This window comes from Lepisosteus oculatus, chromosome 4, assembly GCF_040954835.1.
Source record: "Lepisosteus oculatus isolate fLepOcu1 chromosome 4, fLepOcu1.hap2, whole genome shotgun sequence".
NCBI classification, from domain to species: Eukaryota; Metazoa; Chordata; class Actinopteri; order Semionotiformes; family Lepisosteidae; genus Lepisosteus; species Lepisosteus oculatus.
This window is the reverse complement of record NC_090699.1, coordinates 35,018,531-35,040,594: the sequence shown is the minus strand read 5'-3', so window position 1 is coordinate 35,040,594 and position 22,064 is coordinate 35,018,531. Positions and strand designations below refer to the sequence as shown.

The 22,064-nt window shown below is 34.4% G+C and overlaps 1 protein-coding gene across 1 annotated transcript in view; it reads right to left on the bottom strand.

The window, feature by feature from the left end:
- LOC102699018 (catenin alpha-3) overlaps nucleotides 1–22,064 on the bottom strand; it is a 545,540-nt gene that overhangs the window by 54,578 nt on the left and 468,898 nt on the right. The window contains exon 12 of the mRNA XM_006630805.3: nucleotides 302–502. Within this exon, the coding sequence (XP_006630868.2) occupies nucleotides 302–502 (201 nt within the window). The remainder of the gene's footprint in view (nucleotides 1–301; nucleotides 503–22,064) is intronic.

Below are 22,064 nucleotides of genomic sequence, written 5' to 3'. Positions count from 1 at the left end.
TCACTGTTTTATTTTGCCATGATGAACTGTGAGGTATTGTCAGTAATCTGTGCAGTGAAGCGAGATGATTCCCTGAGGGTGGGTATCTGTGTGCATGTGAAACTAAACTTATGTGATGAAGCTCAGCATTTGAAAACCTGTCAGAATTTGCGACACAAATGATGCAGCTCATTAAGCAGAAGAACATGCCAATGTTATTTTAAATGATCTCCATCATGTCATCCGATAAAATGCAGTATTTATCTTACTATACTCTGTACAGAAGTTATGTCATCTTAATGATTCTGCCAGCATGACATACCATTCTCTGTGAGGTAATTGACGTTTTTCATCACTCCATCTGTGTAAACACCCGGCTCATAATTGTCCATCTCTCCAGTCACCACATGGGCCACTCTAGCAGCTCGACCTCGGATTGCACCTGCTGAACGGTCAAGGTTTTCAAAATCATGTTCCCGAAGGGCAATGATGCATTTGTTCACATCTTCAAGAATGTGGCTCTCTGAAACAGAATGATTTGAAATGAAAATTCAGTCAATGCAATTCAAATATGGTATACAGTATGAGCATAATTGTACTGTTTGCTACTATAACACAATAACTTAGAAGCCTTCAAAAATACATAATCAATTATGTCCATGAGATGTTGCTTTCTGAAATGAATCAAGAATTAAACAATGATATTGATGTTCATGTCTTAAATAATCTTCAGTCTAGCTAAAAAAGTTTATTTAATTTACTACAGGTATCAAGTAGCACATCATCTGAATAGGCTTTAGAATCCAATGTAGGGGTCTACAACTGGTAAACTTATCCCAAGAAATCAAGCCCCTGTAAATCTTGTATTTTATTGACTGTTGGTTTCAGTTAATGTAATGCCTTGCTTATTAAATTTATTTACATAGGTTTAAGGGCAGAGTTTGACGGGTGTGGTAGCTTTTGCTAGATTGTTTTTTCAGGAAACCTCCCGTTTTCCCTTCCCCACTGTTTACAAAATAGGTCAAGTTTGAATGAGAGAGATGAAATCTGCAAATATACCAAAGTGCATCGAAGAGTTAACTATCGCAAACTCTGATTGCTTTGCTTTCCTAAAATTTGTTTTATGTGGCCCAAAAGAAGAAAACAAGTCCAATTAGTAAGAGATGTGGGTTATACTGTATATGAGGAATGAAGGGTTGGGAAACATTCTGCAAACCCAAGCTTTTTGTCAGCTAAGCTTTACCATGGAGCATCACAGAATATAAAGTTAATCATATCCGTTTTCTTTATTTCTAGAAACATGTACTGTATTCTCCTATCAAAACAAATATTCATAAACTACAATTAATGAAGGAAATTTTGCATAAAATATTATTTGGCCATCTCAGCACTAAAGTCTCAGAGATAGGAAGAAAACTTATACGTAATATATAGAATATATAATATTATCAGAAAGATCCTGGAAAGGGTTTTGGCTTGTCCCAAAAAGATAAGGGACTGTACTGTACTGTATCAGTACTGTGAACATGTGACTGCTGTCCCTCTAGCTGGAAAATGTGTCCATCTCAGGGTCAAATGCTAACATACTGAATAGTAATATTAACAACACCATAAACATAAAATTATTAATACATGTGAAACTGAATACTCCCATTATGCATTTATCAACTCAGAAGCATTTAGAACAAATGTGTGCTATTATACACATTGCAGCTTATAAACATCTCCTTCTGTCTACTTCTATATCAGAACAGATGTGAAGTTCTCGATATTAACATTTTTTTCTACTTTTTCTAATGCCTGTGATAATACAAGGGTTTATATAAGATGTAATCAACATTAAACTTTTATGAGACACCTGTTTCAGGGAATGGAGCATACACACACTATGAATGTTTCCATCATGTGATGCATAGTTTGGATTACAATTGTTTTTCTATGTGGTGACAGAATTACAGTAAATGCACTTCTTTAGCAAAGAAACAGGTTTCCAAATATTTTTCACTATTCATAGTACACAGCCTTGAACAAACTTTATCTGTTTGACAGTTTATTATTGTCCCCATTTTCATAGAACAAAAATAAAACATTTATCCTTGAAAAACATGTTTGTAGAACCAACATCTTTGTTACAATAACAGTTTCTAAAAAATATACTGCTGTAGTGGAATCATTTTCTATCCACAATGTTTTCATTTTCTGGACTGCAGAATTCGATTTGTATCATGGTGCAAGATTAAGTCAACTGATAATTGTACAATGTTATTGAGGGTATGCCATATTTTTTTCCTTAAAAGCAATTCATTTTTGGCAACATTAGCTAACATTAGTAAGACCTACCACAAGCCCATGTCCCATATAACCCCCAGAATTTTCCAAATGCTTGCAAAAGCACTCTATTTTTATGATGCATGATTTATTTATTTTTATTACTTTAATGCATGCTTTCTTTTGACCAGGAGACATAATTGGTGATGCTAATGATATATGTCACTCAGGGGTTTAATTTATTTTTTAAATGGATGAATTTCATTAAATGTACAAGGCTAAATATAGTCAGAACACTATTCTGCTGTTGGGTAATCAATTTCTTCAGCTGTACTTCACCATGTTTTAGGCATGGAGGAACGCAATTATTTCATGTTGGATCTTAAGGCTGGTGATGCTCTTTTAATCCCCCCCCCCCTTCCCCCACACACACAAACTGTCTAAATTGTACTAAGGGTCAATGATTTATTTTTAAACTCAGCCTTTTTTTGTTCTTGAACTGCTTAATGAGGTAAAAACTTACTGTATTATCCGAAATAAACTGCTTAGTGAATATCAAGTCATTTTCTCGTAAGAAAATAATATTAGCTACAAATAAAAGGAGGTGAAACCGTCCATCTAGCTCACTTGGTGTTTAATAATTGATCCAAGGAACTCATTGAGCTGTTTCTTGAAAGGAGCCAGGGTATCATCTTCAACAAAATGTTAAGGTAGCTACAGTAGGTCCATTCTCCCATAACCCTTTGGGTAAAGAAATGCCTCCTGCTCTCAGTTCTTCAGTGTGTAGTGCCCATTAGTAATTTCTGGTTTCTGAGTTACACTGCATATTCTGAAGAAATCCACTGGGGTGACTTTGTTAAAGCTTTTGCAGATTTTCCATCTGTGGCTGAAGTCCTCTCGTAATCCATTTCGATTAAGACTAAAAAGTTTCCTTCAGTTCCTTCAGCCTATCAGCATAGGGCATTCTCGTAAATCCTTGCAATGTACTCCAATGTACTGGCATATCAGTGTTTGATATCTGTACTGGAATATATTGACATCTGCCAATGCCTTAATGGTTTCTGATCTACAGAAGACAGCAATGTTGTCTTTCAGCCACTGATTTTTGAAGCAGATTATTCCATTTTCTGAGCAACTACTCTCACAGATAGGGTGCCTTTAATCATGCCAATAGCTAATAGGTGATCTTCATTACTCAGGCAGTTCATGTCATATCTTCTTTTCTTCTTCCTTCAATGAAAGTTGTGTTTTTAGAAATTTTAACTCAAGTAAAATACCTATGAACATGGAATATTTTTGGAGCCATATGATCACTCCTTTGTCACTAGCTTTGTCATCCAAAGGATCAATGCTACTCAAACTACCAAGAAACCTACTGTATCTACTTCATTTCAACCTATTGTATTAATTTAAAATTAATAAACAGCATTATGTATGCACCCAGTGAGGTATTGTAATGCAACAACCATTATGTTTGTAATAAGGCTGTTGTGTTTTCAATCTGCATAAGTATACTTATAAAAGATGTGTATTACTTTCTTGTAGTTGTATTACTAGTGAGAAACTTTTAAATGTCTTTTCTCCAGGGGAGATCTAGTCAATTACATATCATATTGTTTTTTTGAAAAGCTGATCGATGAGTCAAATATTCTTTTCATATTAAGCTCCAGTATTTTCAGTTGTCTTTGACAACACACAACATGACTAAATCCTGATGACTTTCTAATGTTGGATGGCTAAAAAATACTGTTTATGTCACAAAGTGAAAAGAATGGGTGTTTGGGCACCAAGTGCCAAGGGCTGTATGGATGGTAGTTGCATTGATGGGCCAATGACAGATTTCTGCAGTTTCATGTACTGTATTTCTTCTGCATTTCCTGTCCTAATCAAAGGCAAAAGCAAAGACACCGGGCAATTACCACACCATTGATTCCTTAGTCTGTAAAATGGATGCAGCTTTCTCCAGGTCAGTGCCATTTCATGACAACAGGCTTAAGAGATTGTGAAAGTAAAGTATGCTGAAATGGAATCTTTCAAATAAATATTATCAGCAAACTGTAAAGGGATCTCTAACCTCTCTGCAAAGCTCTAATGTCAGCTGGATCCCTGAAGACAATTGATGTCATTTTTTGCATGGACTGATAAGATTGTGGTTTGTGGTCCGTTGATCACAAAGTCAGGCAAAGTTTTACCAGAGCAAGTTAAGAATAGAGGATGCTGTGTAGATACTGCATCTGATGGATTTTAATAAAAAAACATTCTCTTTTTAATATTTTATGCACCCCCCTTCTGAATGATTAAAGATGGTCCTACTCCTATACTCTATTTGAAAAGGAACAGGACATATAGTAGTTCACAGCACATATTTTTTAACTTGGTGATGTGAATTGAATAAATGAACAAAAAATACAAGTGTGCCACACACATTAACAAATTCCATGAAGTAATATATATATAGATACAGTATCTATACTGTACAGTACATCAACTACAGTATACAGTAGTGTTTGTTTCATTATTGCACACTGCCTTTATCAAGATGCCATTACTTAGTACAGTGTTTTGCAGCTGACCATTAAAATCATATTACTGTACACTGCTCTGGCAATATTAACAATTTAAATACATTCATCTAAATATAGTGCAGACTTGTATAATACCACTATAGTATGCATTGGAAATCACTACACAATCTGGCCTTTTGTTATGTGTTTATTTGCTTTTTAATACTATATGTTTTAAAGCCAGTATGTAAAACACTTATAATCAAAATCTAAAATAAGATTATCTCTTTTCTAGTTACTATTTATACACATTAATCATTCTGTGTACGGTACATAATTAAAATAATGATTCTTTTAAACAGTAGAGTGTGATGATACTAGTGTTATACAGTATTTTGTTATTCAGTACTATACCTTATTGTGGTTGCTGCATAGTAGCAATATCCTATCTCAGCACTGGAATCATTGTATTTGATTAAAACATTTTAAATGAGTACAGTATACATACAGTATGTTTAGTGCAAGAAAGCACCAATGGGTTAATAAACATTTAATACTGTACAAATTTATCTAAAAGCCATGTGCAGTACTTTAAGTCAGGTGGCAAATTGCAATATAAACAATTTCAGTTTTGATTAGTTTATAGTAAATCCATGAAATTCACTTCCTTAGAATTTCTATGAAAAAAGGCATGTTAAAAAACAAGGGTTGATCCAGGCTCCATTCATGGGATGTAGTCTTCTTTAAATAAAACTGTACAGCCAATGTTAAATACAGTAGATGGGTCATTGTGTTATATGTTTACAGTATACACGGTAACACCTAAAATATATTTTTAAGAAATATGAATATTAGACTAAGAAAAAAACAGAGAAAATGAAGCTACCATTTCACTATTACTACTACTTTATCTAACACAACACAAGTGTCTCCTATTAAACTTCTTTAAGCAGTGAAGTACTAAATCCAGAATGCCGAAACAGTGTATTGTATACTGCAGTTGCTTACCACTGATGGACGCTTTGACACACGTTCTAGATGGCTGCATCTGTAATTGGCAGGGTTTCTCTCTGCAGTGTGATTTATTTGCATTCTACATAAAACCTAGTCATCAACAAACACAAAACCACTCATTCCTATGAAGATCAGGGATGACAAGCCATTAGCATACACCGGTACAAGTAATAGACCTGAGAAATGACCCTTCAGGGATATCAGACTTAGTTCTGACAGAAAGAAAAAGCCAATGTTTGTGATAATTTCCCAGTTATTGTTAATAGCTTTTTATATTAATTACATTTTACAAGCATGAAATAGGACACGCCAACCAAAAACAATCCTAGTCTGTCACAATGGATATTTTCTGTAACTTGTCATTGATTGTAGAAAAAACACTTAAAGTGAAAACATAGTGCTCCAGAACTCTATGCAGTAGGTCATTTGTGAGGGTAATTTCAGAAATGCAATACATTACAGCGCATTAGATTGCATTGACATTAAACTGTTATATTAACCTTTAACATTAACTGATAAAGGAGGCACGTTTTAAACCAAAGGGGTGCGTGAGTAAGGAACAAGCTTTCCTGTCATGTCGTTCCTTGGCTTCTTCCAAAAACTTCAGTTTGAGGTCCTTCAATTAAATAGCTACTAACTACCAAATGAGCTAGATGGCTATGATGGTCTCCTCTCATTAGTAACTGTTCCAATTAATGTCAGAAAATGGTGTCAGATCTTAGCCTTCAGTATTATCATACTATATGTGTAAAGCCTTACATTATGCTAATTTACAAGCAGCCAGATACTGCTGTTTTTGTGTCTTCTCTATTTTGATAGGTGCTATTTATCATTTACATTATTTATAAAGCAAAGCATCTTATTTTAAGAGCCCTCTAGTACTTGTTAATATCCTTTGTCCCTTTCTTCTCTAATACACAATTTCACTTAAACTTGAGGTGCAGTTGATTTTCGATTCAGTGTAAAGTCTGGTCATCACACAAGCACAGTCTGATCAAATACAGCCACATTCTTGCCAAAACGTAATCCAACAGGAAATCTTTGTATTATCAAGAGAGACTCTACACCAACTTTCAGAACTAAATAAACATAGTAGTGATTACAAAGTGCATATTTATGAGTACATAATTATGAGTTCTCTCCTCGTTTAGCTCAAAGTCAAGACAGCTGTCAGTTTCATGTCCTGTCTATAAAAAGGGAAATATGTCATTGCCCATTTGTGGCAGTTTTATAGACACTATATAATCATAATCACTGAATATATTTTATTTGCTGGCATGGCCAGTAGGCACCTGAGCTTAGCTTCACTCTAATTTAGTCTGACCAAGTCTGAATTGTCTTTAATCACTGTCAGAGAGACTGACTGCCCTTTCTCTTTTAAATTAGTCTCCAAACCTTGTTCTTTCCTTTTTCTTGGCTGCAATTCAAGATATTGCAATGTTTCAAGCTAAGATCTCTATATATATGCTCATCTTCTTGAGGATGGTAAAATTACACTTTATCTTTGCTTGTTTTAAACAAATTCAGATCTTTATTTATTTAATTCAACTTCCCTTTTATCTGAAACCACAAGTCCTGTTTGGTTGTGTAACAAATGCTGGGAATGTTATCTTTAACATTACAAACAGTATTGAATGTCCATTTGTTTAGGAGAAAAACAAAACTTTACCAAAACAATATGTGCCTTTGGAAAGTAAACTTTTAGGTGAGGTTTTGCAGTGATCTTATTTCTTACTGTATGTCTCATGCAATAAAATAGTCAATGAGGTGGGAGGATACAGAAGCTGTTTGGTACAGTACACTAAATATACCACAACATGGAACTGTCTCTGCTTGATTAAAAATACATGCATGATTTGCTTGCTTTACAAATCTCCCCTGAAAGCCTCAAAATTATGTTGACCAGAGTTAACGAGGTGAAAACAACATCATTATGGTGTTTCATGCAGGAAAATGAGGATTTGTTGAAAGAAGTGAGCAAATGAAAGCCAAATGTCATGCTTAAATAGTTTTGGAATAGCTGAATCCAGGACCTACATTTTCATGTAAAAGGTGATAAACCATAGGAGTGTTGTACACATGTCAAGACAAGGTTGCAGTGCTCATGTCAATGTTAGGAGTGTCTAACAAACTTGTTCTTTCTAACCTGTGAATTCTCTCTGTAGCAGTGCTGCAAAAAAACCACTGCATTCATCTTCATAAACATATACTTTTCTTATTCATATATCAATGTAAAGACATGTCATCTTAACAGAGAACAGAGATGATAAATCGTACTAAATCTTCTAACCAAAGCCTTGATTTATATTAAATACAAATTTTAAAGTATCCCGAAGCAGAACATATAGCATAATAAAGAAGGCATAAATTAATCTTCACAAGAATAAAACATTTTCTTCTAGAATACTAAGAAAATATACAATTGTGTGAATAAGTTGAAATCACATTGACAATACAAAGTAACTGTTATTTTGTTTCAATTTTTAAGGCAATAGTGTATTGAAAAAATAAGCAGTTAATGCTTATTTTATGATATATTAAACAATGTATGCTCTGCAATCTCTAAATACTTTAAATGTCTTGAATGCTAAGATGGACAGAGTTAAAGATTATGACAAATGTATGGAATAAAGGTCTCTACTTACAAATTCAGACATTATTAACAGCTGAGTATTGATTAAATTTATTTGGCATGTCTGTGGCTTTAAGGCATGATACCAGGCTATATGAATGGGGTGTCCTTCCTCCTTAATAAAGCTGCTGCTGGGATTTGAGAAGGTGGAGCAGCAGTGATTGTTGTGGCTAATATACAGTATAAATTGTATTTATAGCAATGTGGTAACAAGTTATGGGCAGAAAGAAAGCAATGACTTTCTCCTGGACTTTCTTCAATAGCTACATTTCTGTAGTTACAGACAGACTGTATAGAGTATTCTTTTCCATACTTTTGAATTGTTTTAACTTGTTTACCTGAAGAGCTGACACCTGTTCGTATGAACATGGCGTCGAGCCCCTGAAAATGTTATTAAATGGAACACCATTGCCAGATCTAAGAAGTATCCTATGGTTACATTTTGGATTGTGAAGTCCATTCCCATTTCAGCCAATCAGGACATACTGTGCGGATACCCTGGAGACTGACACACTGGATAGAATTTAGCTGTTAATATAAGTGATGCTATAATCAATCTAGAAAAGCATAAATGGAAAAGAGATGGGAATGGTGAGTGGAGGAGATAGGGCAACTGTGAGCCACCGAGCAATAGCTGTCAGTTGGAAGACAAGAGTGCTAATGTCAAAAATTCAAAGTCATTGGAACTTGGAAAAATTAAGGTATTATAATGAAAGACCTTCCTGAGAGGTAGGGTTAAGGGCTGGGAGGTTGAAAATCTTTAAGCTATAGAGGTCTTGGAAAGCAGTTAAGAATAAATAGAAGCAAACATATGTATAGTAAGGGGATATACGGTGATTGGTAGAATCTTGCCTTTTTTGTTTTCCTTAATTTTCCACCACCAGTCCACCAGTAATTGAGATACAGTAAATATGGCCTATTTATATTCAGATGTTTTTAAGTATTTCTTTCATTAACAGCTCATTTGAAATATTCCATTTTGCAATGGATGACGTTTCCAAAAATCAAAGCATAATCAATTAACCCCTCCACTCTAGCACATACATGGAAACACAGTACTCCATGTATTTTATGTGTTTTGTTTTCCACAGCAGGCTGTGCAGAATTATTTTAACTATCTTAATTCTTAATCTTATTCTTAATCTTAAATAATTCTTAAATTATTCTTAATCTTAAATCTTAATCTAAATCATCTCATTTCATACCAACATACAGTACCGGGGGATAAGAATCATATGAATGAATATAGTTTAAATACATATAACACATAATAATCAACACCATTTACAGTGTGTATTACTCCTAGATTAAGCTTTTTATTATTCCCACCAAATGTAAACACACTAACCAAATAAATGGGCACACCAACACTAGTCTGAAAGACAATCCTGTTTCACCATTTAGTAATTATGTTTTGATGATGTATTATTTATTTCACACAAAACCTGGGATCTGACCTAGATGAACAAGTGGATTTTTCAGATCAACATTTCAGCAAACACCTTTTGTTTGAAATATATGCAGAATTCTTTTGATGATCTTTTTCCAGATGAATGCATTTGAGAGCTTCTGAAATTGTCACAGATAAACAAGATTTCATCCTGCAGTTATAATTATTGAAAGGTGCATAGTTGACAATATAAGAATCAATTCCCTAGATTCCTTTGCCATGTTTTTCAGAATATTGCATGTACTGCATGATTAGAAAGAAACACAAGTGTATGCTACATATTGAAATGACAACTGGGAGAGAGCATTTTTCTCATACCAAAAGTATCACCTCAATCATTTTTAAAGCATGTACAAGATGCTTGATGACTTACAGACTACATTTATTGTATGTCATGCAGCTTTCAATTTACTTCAGGTATTTAAAGAATGGAATGATTTATTTTTTTCAATCATCTGGTAAGCCCTACATTGTGACAGCTCACATTTAGGTCTGATGAACTTTTCTTGCTTTCTTGTTTGATGCCTCTACAATACAGATAGGTATCTTGCAAAGTCATGTATTTCCAAATAAAATATACTATTAAACATAATAATGCTTGTGTGTTTTAAATAATATACATTCAGTTAAAATACCATTCACATTATTCATATTTATAACATGTCTTCACATGAAAGAAAGAATAAATGTAAAATATAGTGACATGTTACAGTACAGATGCAGCCATTCAAAGTGCATGGCACAGACACGTACCGGAGGTAATTGGCTACGGCCTCACGCATCGTGACGCGCGTTGACGCAAAATACCCCAGTACGTCAATGGCTGACCGACAGGGGCACTCGTGGTGCGTTGGTCGGTCATATAAAGATTTAAATGTCTTTACTATGCCCGTTTTAGTAATGAATATTTATATGGAATTTTACCACTGAAGGGAAATCTTAGTAGCTGAGCATAAAAAGAATAGGAGCATACTGTAACGCATGTGAAGGCCATAAACGATATTAATTTTGGAACATAAACATACAGTATATGGCTGGTTTCGGTACTTTAAATAAAACATACACAGCAGTATTCCGTTTCTCCCTAAACATTTTAAGCATCGAAGTCTTAAACTAACATGATACCGGAGTCAACAAGAATACTTTTAGAATTTGATTAAAAGGGAATATAATATGGAATCGCGTATCTAAAGAAATTAATAACGATATAATTATATTCATGTACCGCAACACAAGAATAGTACACACTGTACGCTGAACACACCTCATGCTACCTTGCTGGTGGCGCTGTGGGTTAGGTTCCTGACTCCCACATCACACGTTCCGTGTTCAAATCTACAGATGCAGCCATTCAAAACGAGCGGGCGATACCGCATTATTTTGCGGTGCGCTTTAAGCAGTTCTCCTATAATACCGCAAGTAAAATAATAGTATCCGGAATTTCCGCAAGGTGGAGTTAATAAAGCTCAACCTCTCATGTTTGTGCTGTCGCCATCAAAGTCTTTAACGAAGTTATTACTAATAGGATTAATAATGAATGACCTTGGACAAGCTGTAAACACAAAGTCTGGTCCACTGGTCCACATTCTTTTTTTCATTGACCGTCTTTGTAAAAGTAACACCACAGCATTTCGCAATCACGCATTTGTTTCCAATCATGCAAAGTAGAGTAATTTTTGAGAATCGATTCACCATGCCTTTCACATGCTCATAAAAGAGATTGATTTAGGAACATAAACATATTACCGTATGCAAACTGTACTGTATACAGTATGTATATGTATATTTAATGTCTTAACTGTGCCCGTTTAAGTATTGAATATTTATATGGAATTTTACCACTGAAGGGAAATCTTAGTACCTGAGCATAAAATGAACAGGAACATACTGTAACGTATGTTCTGTACTGTATACGCTGTACATTGTCAGTTGATAATGTTTCTGTAGTGTTTTTTCAGCACTCTCTATGTGACCTTGCTGGTGGCACTGTGGGTTAGGTTCCTGACTCCCATGTCACATGGTCTGTGATCAAATCCTGCTAGAGCCGTGACTTTTTTTTTAACAAATATTTCTTTGAAAAAATGAAACGTTTCCCTGAGTCAGAGATTAAATAAAACCTCACTCGCACCAAACAAATTTATCACAATATCACAACATGATCGAATTTAAGTCATTTTAATAACAATGAATAGTCACCTAGGCGTTACAATATAAACATTTATATTGATTTAAATAACGTTTTGATTTAAATCGCAAATGCGGGTTTAAATATATGTGTTTTTTGATTCACAATCAGACAAATGCAACATAAATTGATATCTTTGTCTTCTAAGTATCTTAATAAACTTTCAGCATAGCTTTCTCCCCGTTTAGATTTATTTTGGGTTCAAACGTGGAAAGATTAGATTGTAATCGTTTTTATTTTTTAAATACATTTTAGAAAAGTGTAATCTATACTAAAAAGCTGTACACCACCTGCTATAAAGATACATATTGTAATACTTTCGGGTTCGGATAGGACGGACACAAGAACTCAGACTTCAGAACTCAGAACTCAGACTTGCGGAGTTAAAGCAAGTTAAAGTTAAAGCACCTTGAATTGAGAGCACAGCCAGGACAGACAGGCAAATAACATACACTCCACAGACATTCACAACAGCGACATATCATAAAACGTTTCCACATATTGTTAAATTATTACTTGTTTTTCAGGAAGTTAAAATAACACTTGAATTCCTTATCCAGTCTCTCGAAATAAAATTATTTTTCAAGCAATGCAACTAACGTCGGGCAACGTGTTTTTTTTAATCCAACATTGACAGCCACATCTTAAATCTTGTCAGTCAGCTCTTTTTTCTCTATTTGAATTGTGGCGATTCAAACAACTTGGGATAACAAGTGGTCTCAAAGTCACCGAGCTCACAGAGATTCAACAACATAGTAACTAGGACAAGAGCACATGTACAGTACCGAGAAAAAGTTTATGAACCCCTTAGAATCTTAACATATTTCACATACTGTATTTGAAAATTAAACATTATTAGCTCTTAATATGTCTTAATATTAGATAAAGTTAATAACATATGATGAAACGAGTGACAGAAAACTAGATACTTGTTCAACATTTACTTATCCTCAAATGATGTAATGTTCAATATGCATGCAACAAACAAATGATGGCACCTCTTTGAGCAGCGATGACTGAAATTACGTTTTCCTGTAACAGTTGATCAACCTCTAATACCAGTTTTATGGAATTTTGGCTTTTTTTTACTTACAAAAGTCCTTCATCTCTACAACATTTGAGGGCTTCTTAGCATGGACAGCTCGCTTCAGGTCTTACCACAACAGTTCAGTGGGGTTTAGGTCCAGAGTATGTTAAATGCAGAATTTCTTCATCTACTGCCATTCTCTTATACATTTGCTTTAGGATCACTGTCTTTGTTTTTTTTAGGATGATTTTACTGTAAGACCGACTTTTGGTTCAGCTTCAAGTCAACAACAGATGACTTGACTTCACCTCTGGAATATTCTTGTACAATGCAGAATTCCTGGTTGTGACAATGATGGCTAGCCATCCAGGTCCAAAGACAACGAAGCCATCACACTTCCACCACCATACTTGACGTCTGGGGTGAGGTTCTTCTGTTCAAAAGAAATGTTTGGTTTTCCCACACAAATTTTTCTCATTGTTGCCAAAGAGTTCTCCCTTTGATATCTCTGTCCAGGAGATCGTTTCTCCAGAAGCCTTGAGGATCATGCATGTGCTTTTTAGTGAACTTCAGACAGGCAGCAATGGAGAGCAGTGTTTTTTTTTTCCTTGCTATCCTTCCTTGAACATCATTCTTCTGTATGTGTTTTCTGATAGCTGAGTCATGAAATTCACAGTATTTCTGATCTTTATGTAGGGTGTGGCCTTTCACACTCAGTCTCCAAGATCTGATAAACTAAACAACAGATTCTAATTTTTCCTTTAAATGAGCTAACAAAACTAGAGGTCCATGTACTTTTTTACATCTCTCGTACCTTATTTAGTCTTATTTATTTAATTGTAATTCAATTACACCCTTTTGGATATTCATCTCAAGACTTCTTTTGATTCAAGCAGGCTATTGTTGTAAGATTCTTAAATTTCCATATTTTCATAACTTTTACTCAGCACTATATATTGCTGTTTGGAGTTTAAAGGGCTACTTCACAATGTTTTCTCTGAAATAAAATACAAATTAAGGATTGCATAAGGATTGAAACGTATCCTCCTTTATTGTCTCCACATTAGGGTCCTTTTAAGGAACTAAAAAAAAACATGTTATATACCTCATGGGGTTTGGAAAAATGATCCTATATACAGTATATGTGGCCAATGGTTTTGTGGTCAGATGCAAAAAAACCCTGGAGATTTTTGGTCTACATACATAGCATTACATCTCATGCAAAACCATCATAGTCCATCATTCAGTCATTAATATTCCTACTGTCAACTACCGTGGTGGCAGCATTATGTTAGTTCTGCTTCTCATCAGCAGAGACTTGTCAAGAAGAGAAGCTTGTCAAGACTGATGGGAACATAGATAGAGTACTGGCAAATCTTGCTTCAGACCTTCAACTTTGACAAAAAATCACCTTTCAGCAGAACAATGATCCAAACCCATGATGGAGTAGCTCATGAATATGAATAAGTAATTGTGTTTGAGTAGCCCAATAAAATTCCTGACTTGAATCCCATTGAGAATTTGATACGTTTTGACAACTGCTATCCATAAGCAGTCCCTAAGCAACAAGAGAGCGCCTGAGCAAATCTGCCAAAACAAAAATTGAAAAATAAAATCAAGTTGGTGTGCAAAGTAGGTAAAGACACACTCAAAAGGCTTGTAGCTGTAACTGCTATCAAATATGCTTACATCAAATATTGAGTTCACAGGTCTGAACACAATCAACATACTTCTGTTTACTCTCTTAAGATTTTTCCTGCAATTTACTGCAATGTATTTTTAGGTGTCTTGAGTTTGAACAATTAAGTTTTTAATAAAATATTAAGCTTACAAAAAATTCTTTTTTTTAATTTCACAAAATGGGACACCCTAGGAAATGTCTAAAAACATTTGCATGGCATCGCATATTATTAATTAAATCTGCTAAAATAGTTTAATGCTGTCTTACAAAGAAGGGGGTTTGTCTTCCAGCCCCACAGTTATATTTCAGGAAAGCTCAATTTCAAACCCATGATATGGTGATAGTCACCCTATCACAAACGAATGACAGTGCACGGACACTGATTGAAAGACACATTTCACACATTTCAAAACTGGAAGTTTTGTTGCTCTGTTCTGGATGGCAGACAATAGATGCTGTGCATACCTGTAAATTTTGTCTATTTTATATGTAAATTGGAGGTTTTACACATTACTGTGTACATTTTAATTGAATTGTGTCTTGAAATGCACATATCAATGCGGATTCTTTATAATCCCAAAATATAAAAATAGAGTTACAGTTCCCCTTTAAGGAATAACATTCAAAAACCTGTAACATTTTTTCTGAATATTTTCAGCACTATCATGTTCAGTTAGAGCAAAATTGGTCTCACTTAAACCCTCATTACTCATTACTAGAAACCACATTAGTTACTGTAAGCCCACTCTGTTCAGACTTATCTCCCATGTGATACCAATATCTCATCAGATTTAATTGCAGAACTCAGTTTTGAATACAAACTGTCTGCAAAACAAATGGGGAAGCGATTTGGGAATTCCTTCAATAATCGAGCAACAGAAGGATATATGAAAGATCTCCAAGTTCTTATATTAATGCAGGATAGGCTTTCACTATAAATTTATCCATAGATTCTTCATAATCCCTACCCGACTTTGTCTAGAAATGATTGGAATAAAATCATGATGTCCATAGAAGACACGGAGAGATATAAGAATAAGGGATTGATTCTGAATATTGCATGGACTACCCACACTGCAACTTTATGACTAACACTTGAAGGAGGGAGGGCTCATAGAAATATTTACATTTACGTTCACTATCTGCTGTCCTATAATTTATTATTATGTATAATTTATTCTTTCTAATTCTAGACTTCATAATTGTTTCAAATGCTTTCCACAAAAATGTATAACATTAAGAAGGAACCATGAAGATCCACCTCTTGTGTCACAATGTATTCATGACACTGAAAGGCAGACCACTTCTGTGCAATATATTTTGGACCTCCTTGATACAGTGATTGTCCTTACTATTGTAAATATATTGTTTAAAACTATAACTCAAACATGGAGAGCTATTTTTCTAATGATCTTCTCTCTTTTTCATTGATAGGAGAACAATGTCAAAATTGATGTATGATTTACACATCTGAAACACAAATTAAAATATTATTCTAAAACATTACTCACATGATTTAAAGCATCTCCAAACATAGGATATTATGAATATGGTGGAGAAATTTGAATTTAACAAAAAAATCTTGATATTTTGATAGGCTATCTTGATAACCTCTGTATTTATGCCTCCTCCCTGAAACAATACTTGGTGGAAACACCATTAGTCAGAAATTACGGCTGTAATACTTATGTTAATAGTATCTGGAATGACCTTGTAAAACCGCCAGGTGGAGCCAATAAAGCTCAACCTCTCATGTACAGCATTTGAGCTGTCACCAGAAAACACCCAGTTCCAAATCTGCTGAGGGACAATCTTTATTCAATTAAGAATTTAAGTTGTATATATACTCTTTAGACTTTTAAATTTAAACTGTGTATTACAGCATGTCAATAAATAAACATTAAAAAGTTGGTACATTTTATAAAAGCAAGATTGCTCAGTTGGACAAAAGAACACAACCTACCAGCTTTAGCATAAATATTTTAATTATGCAGAAATATTTTATGCATCAAAGTATTTACGAAGATATTACTAATAGTATTAATAATGAATGACCTTGGACAAGCTGTAAACTCAAAGTACTACTCTGGTCCACTGAATCTCCAATTCACCATGCCTTTCAGATGCTCATAAACGATATTAATTTAGGAACATAAACAGCACAAACGTGATATTTAGAAATATAAAAAATGTCAATATAGTGTCCATAATATTTGCTATTTTAGTTTTTCAAAGAAATGTTTATTTGTTAAAAGAAAACTCACGGCAGTAGCTGGATTTGAACACCTGACCTCAGCCTTATAATTCAGTCACTTAAGCCGTCACACCACAGACTCAGTGACATAGCAAGTAGTGAAACAGCAGTACACATATCAATAGAAAGTCTTATACTACTGTTTGTGTTACAGTACATTAATATAATTATATTGTTATTAATTTCTTTAGATACACGATTCCATATTATATTCCCTATTAATCAAATTCTAAAAGTATGCTTTTGTTTACTCCGATAACAAGCGTATTCGCAGAAAAGGTTAAAACAATCACTTTTCTCACAAAGTATATAAATGTAATATGGTCAGAAGGAACACGTAAAAACGTTTCCGAAATAACCACATTAGACTTTGATGCTTAAAATGTTTAGGGAGAAATTGAATACTGGCGTGTATTTTTTCTTTACACTGCCAATGCCAGCCATATACGGTACAGTTTACATAATATGTTTATGTTCCTAAATTAATATCGTTTATGACCTTCAGATGCATTATGCTCCTCTTATTTTTATGCTCAGCTACTAAAACTTCCCTTTAGTTGTAAAATTCCATAAAAAAGTTCAATACTAAGCGGATTAAAACATGCAAGTAAAGAGATTAAATGATTAAATATTTTCACTAACGACCAATGCACCATGAGGTCATTTTGGCCAGCCAATCACATACTGCGGTACACCATGGTGGCTTGTGGGTAGTTGCATGCGGTGCGGGTTTGTACCACAAAGTTTGAATGGCTGTATCTGTAAGTCTCTACCAACTTTGCACTAAACCGTGATCTACACTGTGTACACAATTCGACACTCTGTGATCATAGAATTGTTGCTGATTGGGCATCACTTAAGACAATTTCATGTCTTTCCACATGTTTGTACTAGGTTCAGATAAGGCAAACAACAATTACTTTTTTTATTAATTTACAATTTCAGTGTTGCTTTGGCTTTGTACTACATGTCATTCCTTCTCAAAGGTGAATTTTCATCCCAGTTTTGGGTCTTCAACAAACTAAAGTTTTCTCTATTTTTCCTTTGATTTCCAACCTCAATTTTGCAGCGCTTTACCTGAAGACATTTAACTTTTTCACCCATTACAGTGATCAGCTTGAGCAAAGTTGTCATTTAAAATGAAATGAGACTTCATTGGAAGGGGAGAATACTTTTGCAAGGCACTATACTGTATGTAATTACAATATGTTTCTCTATGATCAATTACCACAACTATTTCACAATTTAAAAATAAATTATTGAATTTAATTTTATAAAACAATAGGCTGATTATGGTCATTTGGCTTTGGATTTTTTCATGTTAGCTACCATATTTAACTGTACCCAAATAAAAAGCATGTATTAATTTTGAATATTTAATTCACATCTTAATGACCTTCAGTTCTTCAGCTAATAAACAAGTTCCTGATTCATAAGACTGCTGCGTCTAACAATGCATCCCCATGCTAATCACCTGGTCAATAAATTCTGTTGCATACTCCCATGTTCCAACAAACTAATTCATCTTTAGTTCTGTCAGTTTCAATTCAATTTTCCTACTTTAATCCTTAGACATAGTGAATTATGTACTATATTGTAAGTGTCCTTAACCTGTTACTGTACATGCCACGATTTTAAAGCTTTTAACTCTGAACTGGAATGACAGCAAATTCTACTGTTTAATACTATGCATGCAACATTTAAAACTATGTACTATTCTCTTCATATTAAGTATGGGCATGTTACAAATTAAAGGGAACAAATGATTGCACAAATTAATGAAAATATGATTCACCATTCATTTTGTTATATTAAAAATGAAGTGTAGCTTTAGGTACCTAAGGTTTTTATTCTAACATAATATCAGAGAATTAATGTTTCAATAAACACTTGGGATTCTGCAAGGAAGTGTCATTCATCTATTGCTCTTAAGACAGTAATACATCATTAGCATCATTAATACATAATTTATTATCTTTTCTTGATAATTATTTTAAGTCAGGATTATTCATATACAGTATGAAGACAAGTAACAGAACCAGACTTCCTAAATGTACAGTATAATACAAATTCCATAAAGAATATAAAAGAATAAAAATACAAAGTCAGTTCCAGAGTCCTTTGGGTTCTTTTCTTCTTCTTTCATCATCATCCTTCTTTTCAGTTTTGCTGCTGTGACTTGTAGTCAAGCTTCTGATCTTGATGTTTTGCATCTTATGCAGCAATGATATTTATTCATACAGTATAGAGTGCCTTGCAAAGTATTCAGGCCCTTGCATACTTCTAACATGTCTGAAAGCATTACAGCAAAAACATGACACTCTGAATCAGCATTTCTATTCCGAGGCAGATCTGCTTCCAGTGCAGGCAATGTGGGGAAGAAACAGGCTGAATAATACTGTTCAGGCTCACAAACAGGTTTATTGTCCTTTTTACTGTACTTACTGTGGGCATAACTAGTCATCGCGGGGAGGCACTATAGCTAAGAGCCTGGGAGAGAAAAAAAGGCATTCAATACACTACAGGGACATGAGGCAAAAGCATGTGAAGAGGGGACCTCTCCATGTTTTATACAGGAGGAGAGGGATAAAATTAACCTTAAGGGAAAGGGCAAAGAGGCTACTGATTCTGTCCACTTTGGGCAGTGTTGAACACTAAAATATACAATGTACCTGAGACAATTCAACGATTAAAAACCAAGACGGAAATCAGTAATTAATACTAAAGTAAAATTGAAATAGTATGAAGGGATAAATATTCAAAGCCTAAATTTAGCTAAGCTAAATTTGGATGCACAAAATTACCTTAAGGAGCTGCACAATTAATTGATTGGCCTCAGTCTGTGTTTTAATAATTGTTCTCCTGATTTCAGAATTTAAACACCTGTTTTTGTGTGGTTCCTTTGTCATGTAGTAAATTTCAAGAAAAGACTCCATTAACACCAAGGGGATTTAAAAGCCATAAAAGGATAAAGTAATTGAAAATCACAGATCATGAGAAGGGTAGAAAAATACAGAAATCTCTGAACATCGCTGTGTACATAGTCTGCTCAATCATTAAGAAATGGAAGGTGCACCGTACAACTCAGACACTGTGCAGATCCTCCCATCCCTCCAAATTGAACAGTCTGACAATGAGGAAACAATGGTGAGGGATGACATTTTGATGCCTTAAAAGCACTTAAGTGATATTGCAAACAAGTGGCAAAAGGGTTTGTGGTCAAATGAAAAACATTTTGGTGCAATTACAAAGTATTACATACTCTATGTCGCAAAACTAATACAATGCATCACCCAGTCTTTATCATCCCTACAAACAAACATGGTAGTGGCAGCCTCGTGCAGTGGGGATGCCTCTGGTCAGCGGGACTGGAGCTTGTTATGATTGAAGGGAAAATGGATAGACCAAAGTACAGATCAATACTCGACATAACTCTGTTTCAATCTGCTGAAGACATCTGGGAGGGAATTGATCAAACGTACAAGGCCAAAGCCACACTGGAGTGGCCTAAAAATAAGAAAGTGAATGGTCTTGAGTAAGTGGCCTGACCAAAGTTCTTACTAGAATCTGAGAATCTGTGGAAAGACTTGAAATTGCTTTCCATAATGAATCCTCAAGCAACTTTACAGAATTTGAGCAAATATACCAAGAAGAATGTGCACAAAATACACTGAACCAGTGTTCCACTAGTTCCACTGAACCAGTAGTTTGAGACTTACCAATTACCAAGACTTACAGCCAATATTTCAAAATCACTTTTATTTTCTCTTTAGTTTTCATTTAATGATAATTTAGTTTGTATAATTTTTTGAACTTATATGCAAAGTGCAATACAGAGGTGTGATATTTACAGTAGCATTGCTTCTTACATCTCCAGTGTCCTAATTTTGATTTTGAACTCAGCTGTCTGGGCAGAAATTTAACATTGTCTCCGTGCTTTTGCAGATTTTTACCAAGTGATCAGTTTTCCTTCCACCTTCCAAGTCATGTTGGCTAGGTATGAATTGTTAGATTTCCCTATATTGAGGTGGGCTGGTGTCCTACTAGATGTGAGAACAGCTGTGTATTCTCAATCCCGTTTTGGGCCCCATGATCCTGGGATAAGCTCTGGCTTGTTGTGACCCTCATTGTGATAAGCAGCTTTAAAAGGATGGTTTTGCATGCAAAAACTACATATGGTGATATAAAAAGTATGGCTGAAAAAATGTAAAACAACTCTGAATATTCTACCTTCAAAGCAATGTAATACTTTGGAATGCAATCAGAAAGCACCCTGAAGCACCATAACACAAATGAAAACTAATGATGATATTTCCATTGTAACATCACAATTAAAAGCACATTTACAAAGAAAAACATTCATGTTCAATTTAACTATTACTGTATAAAAACAGAAACAATTAAACTAAAAGTGAGACCTTAAGAAAGAAGGTATTGCTGCACATTTCTACGAACAGGAAAAATCTTCTGCAGATGGTCATTCAACTGTTGCATTTTAAAGGATTTAAGAGGTAAACAAAAAGGCACTCACAGCTGTCTTTCTCTTCAATATAGTGGTCCTGATTACAGAGTGAAGCAAACACCGAAAACACCATCAGAGCAGGAAGCTTTTAAATAACATTGTAATTTGATCATACAAATAAATTTAACATTTTATGTAACCAAACTTTATTTTTAACAGAAAATACAGAATGAATCCTTAACTGGAATGTTATCGCTTCAAAACTCAGGTGAAATGTTGCTGTACCCACGAAGAAAGTATTTCACTTGAATTGTTTTGGTAAAATTCCCAGATGTATTAATAGGTTCAAATATAAGTTAATTTGGATAAAAGCATCAACCAAATAAATTAGTAAGAAAGATTTGCATTCACCCTATCACATTCGACCAGACATCACTGAAAACTGGGGACTTGGTTTGTGCCAGAACAGTAGGAGAGACATGATGTGAAGTTGAAGCTGAAGATAAGTATGGTTCATACATAATAGATTTACATGACCTACAGTAAGTACCATATTAAAAGCCTTCCATAACAGCACTTGCTAATAGCAATAACCATATTTTATTTTA